Source organism: Monopterus albus, unplaced genomic scaffold (assembly GCF_001952655.1).
Source record: "Monopterus albus unplaced genomic scaffold, M_albus_1.0 scaffold260.1, whole genome shotgun sequence".
NCBI lineage: Eukaryota > Metazoa > Chordata > Actinopteri > Synbranchiformes > Synbranchidae > Monopterus > Monopterus albus.
Window position 1 is genome coordinate 849,253 of NW_018128140.1, and position 3,791 is coordinate 853,043.

At 40.5% G+C, this 3,791-nt stretch overlaps 1 protein-coding gene across 1 annotated transcript in view; it reads right to left on the reverse strand.

Moving 5' to 3' along the window:
- The window catches only part of stx3a (syntaxin 3a), a 94,470-nt gene extending 90,679 nt beyond the window's left edge, over window positions 1-3,791 (reverse strand). The window contains exons 1-2 of the mRNA XM_020621499.1: window positions 3,762-3,791; window positions 2,926-3,000 (exon numbers count right to left, since the gene is read on the reverse strand). Of these exons, the coding sequence (XP_020477155.1) occupies window positions 2,926-3,000; window positions 3,762-3,791 (105 nt within the window). The remainder of the gene's footprint in view (window positions 1-2,925; window positions 3,001-3,761) is intronic.

Sequence of the window (3,791 nt, forward strand, 5' to 3'; positions counted from 1 at the left end):
TACTGTTATTTCTCAATAAAAACTCAAACAGTTACACAAGCACACCCACTACCCTGTTCTTCAAGCACACCCTCTTTACCCACATACCCATGAACCTCTTTACCAATCAACCCCAAAACATACCTTGGTCCACACTATAATCTGTATTTGCACCAGCCCCATATGAAAATGACATCTGTCTGAATCTGTAGAGCACAGCTCATGAATGTGGCAGCACCATTTAAATGTTTTCATAACACAAAATATAAGTGAGGAGTATATAGGGTTACAATCAGACGTGCCACATAAGAAACATGGTCTTCAACATGTGTTCATGTTTATTTTATATTTTATTGCATCAGCCTGAAACCATACAACCATGTAGTGTAGTCGAACAGGAATATGCATGGCGAATCAAATCCCAAACAATCCACGAACCAATGAGTGACACGTCTTGACTGCACTTCACTTTCTTGACCACTAGATGTCCTACTCGAGCACTGTGTCATTGAGGCCTTGAGTAATGAACCATTTGTGTGAACACTGTGTCGAAGCTTCAACAAAGCCTCATCGGCCATCACTAAGGATGGACTCAAATAGAACAGGGTGAAACTAAATGTGTACACATACTCACACCTGCTGAAGTGGAAAACAAGTCCACAGGTGTGAATTGAAGGCCAGTACAAATACCTTTGATTATCAGGTGCTGGGTGTAAACCCTGATGTGGCTGGATCCACAGCTGTCACGGCGCCCTGCTCCCCTTTATCGATTTAAAATGTGTTAACAAAATGAAAATCAGAAATGGCTGGACAAAACACACTTTGAAGGTATGGATAGAAGTTAAAAAAATGCTAAAAGACACTGGATCAATCTCTCGAGCCATGCCAATACTGGGCAATATACACTTTCCACCCTCCACTTGGGATCATGGCTTTAGGAGATGGGCCATGACGGGCCTGATCACAATTAATCAACTATTTGAGGGAACAGAGTTGAAGTCCTTTTCACAACTCCAAGAACAATTCAATCTGCCATCAAATGATCTTTATAGGTACAGTATTTCCAAATTAGACACTACACACGGATCACAATGAGAAAGAAAGAATTAGTAGAAAACCAAATAATGTAGCACAATATTGGTTGTTCGTCAGTGTGTTGGCCCTGCGATGGGCTGGCGACCTGTCCAGGGTGTACCCCGCCTTTCGCCCGCAGCTGGCTGGGATTGGCTCCAGCCCCCCGTGACCCCGTTTGGGACTAAGCGGTTTAGAAAATGAGTGGATGGTGTTACTTCAAGTGAGGATTTTGATGCTGACCAAAGATACATGCTATGGATACTGGCATTGATTCTAACAAAATTATTACTGTCAACTGGAAGAATGTGAACTCACCAACTATATGTGAATGGAAACAAAAGGTAAAACAAGTTTTTGTTATGGAAAAAATGACTGCATCTTTACAACTGACAATGGACCTCTTTAATCGAAGATAGCATCCTGTGAAAGTATATCTTGGTGCACAATAATATTTTTAGGGCTTGTTGAACCAATTCTGTGATAGAAAATGGCCTTGTCAGAATCCACTGTCCCATTTATTATTTTACTTGTATTAATTTGTGGTATTTTTATTACTATACTTTTTTTCTTTAAATGTACATTCATATTTGCTTCCTGTTACATATCACCGCATTGATCTTGTCTCAGGGACTGTTCTGTTTGTATTGTCAAAAACTCAAATTAAAAAAATTGGAGAAGACACTTTCACACAGTTGGGTTGTGAACAGTAGGATTGTTTTGACTGCCGATGCCACGAGGGAGGGATACTCAGACATCACATATTTGCACCAGAAATGGGTAAGGCTTACCTCATCTTCAAACATCTTCAACTTGTCTGCTGTAGACTGGCCTAATACCTTTCTGACCATGTCCAGGGCTGCAGGTAAGATGAACTCTTCTGCTATTGTATGCGGCCTTTGCTATACGCTGAGCCATGAGGTAAGAGGCCCGTAGTGCCAGCTCTGATTTGGAATACGAGGACAGCAGTCTCTTCTGGGTGGTCCTCAGGTCCCGAATTAGTCTTTGAAAGTATTCGACTGGTTTGTCTTTGTACGCAGGCTGTTTTGTTTCGAAATGGTGTTTTAACTTGGATGGCTTCATACTTTCTTGTGCCAGTACTTCACTGCATATCACACATTTAGGTTTATGTCCATTTTTATCATCTATGTAAGTAAATCCATACTTAACATAGTCTGAATCATATTTTTGTTTTGCCATCTTCTCAACAAGTGGACCTGTCTTCAGTGGGTGTGCACTGTCACTCGCCAATCAAAAATTTTATTTTATTTTTTTCACCATGTCTCTCACGACCCACCTGAAACATACCCATGACCCACCCCGTGAGAAATGTTGTTCTAGATAACATAGCTCTGGCCAGAATACTGACAGAACTAGCAAGAGAGAGATCATATTTCTTCCATATTAGCTTCTCTTCACTGGCACCCTGTAAAATTCAGAATAGAATTTAAAAATGGTCCAGTGGTGTCAGGACAACAACCTTTCCCTCAATGTGGGGGAAGACTAATAAGATCGTTGTGGACTTTGAGAGGAAACCTCTAAAGCATCCCCCACTGACCACTGACAGTGCTGTAGTGGAGAGAGGGAGCAGTACCAAGTTCCTGGAGGTGCACATCTCTGAGGATCTCTCCTGGACCAACAACACCACATCACTGTCCAAGAAAGCTCAAACACGTCTCTACTTCCTCCACAAACTGAGAAGAGTCAGTGTCCCACCCCCCATCATATGCTCCTTCTACCGGAGCACCATTGAGAGTGTCATCACTGGCTGCATCATTGTGTGGTACGGAGGCTGTACTGCATCCTGCAGAAGGACCCCGCAATGCATAGTGAAAACAGCCAGCAAGATCATAGGTCCATAGATAAACAGAATACCTGAGCAAAGAAATCATCCATAAAAGCCTCGTTCTCCATGTGAACCTCAGCGTCATCAGCTGCAGTATCACTCTTCTGTTAAGAGTGCGTGCACACACACACACACACACACACACACACACACACATTAAAACAGAGATTAGTACTGAAGGAAGAACTGAACAAGTTCCTATTAGTACTTACTGGTTACCAACAAGACATAGTGCTTGTAAACTTTTTTCTTATTGTGTAATTAATGAGTAAAAAGGGGAGACCAGTCTCAACCCACAGACCTTATGCTTACTCTGTAATGTAAAACATTCATTTTACAGTAGTTTTACACTTTGAAAAACATTATTGCCAGCATGGTTCCAGTTGCTGTCAAGTAAGGCAGCATAAATGTCTCTGCACACCAGTAAACAGTAAATAGTACACAACAGTAAATAGTATGACAAGTTTAAGTCAATATTTAGGTTGACGTGGGCTTTAGGACTACAGGCTTACCTATTTTAAAAATGTTTTTGAACATATTACATTCAAAATGTTTCCTAAAATAAGATTTCAGATTTCACAGAATGGATTTCACATTATACTATTGTACACAGTCATACAGTAACACTTGCTCCATCAGATATTTTAAATATGCAGTCCTAATCTACTTTAATACAATATTTTTAATGTGGTGTACATATTTGTTGAAATATGCAATGTATTGGTGATGGCAGTTAAATACTATTGGAAACACTGGATTATCTAGATAGTAGAAAATCATTATAATTTAGAAGGCCAAAGTGTCATTAGGGCATGTGACACTAACTTATGATTCACAAGGAAAATATGACAGAAAGTCAGCCTACCTCCTTCAGCTGTGCCAGTCGGTCTTTCAT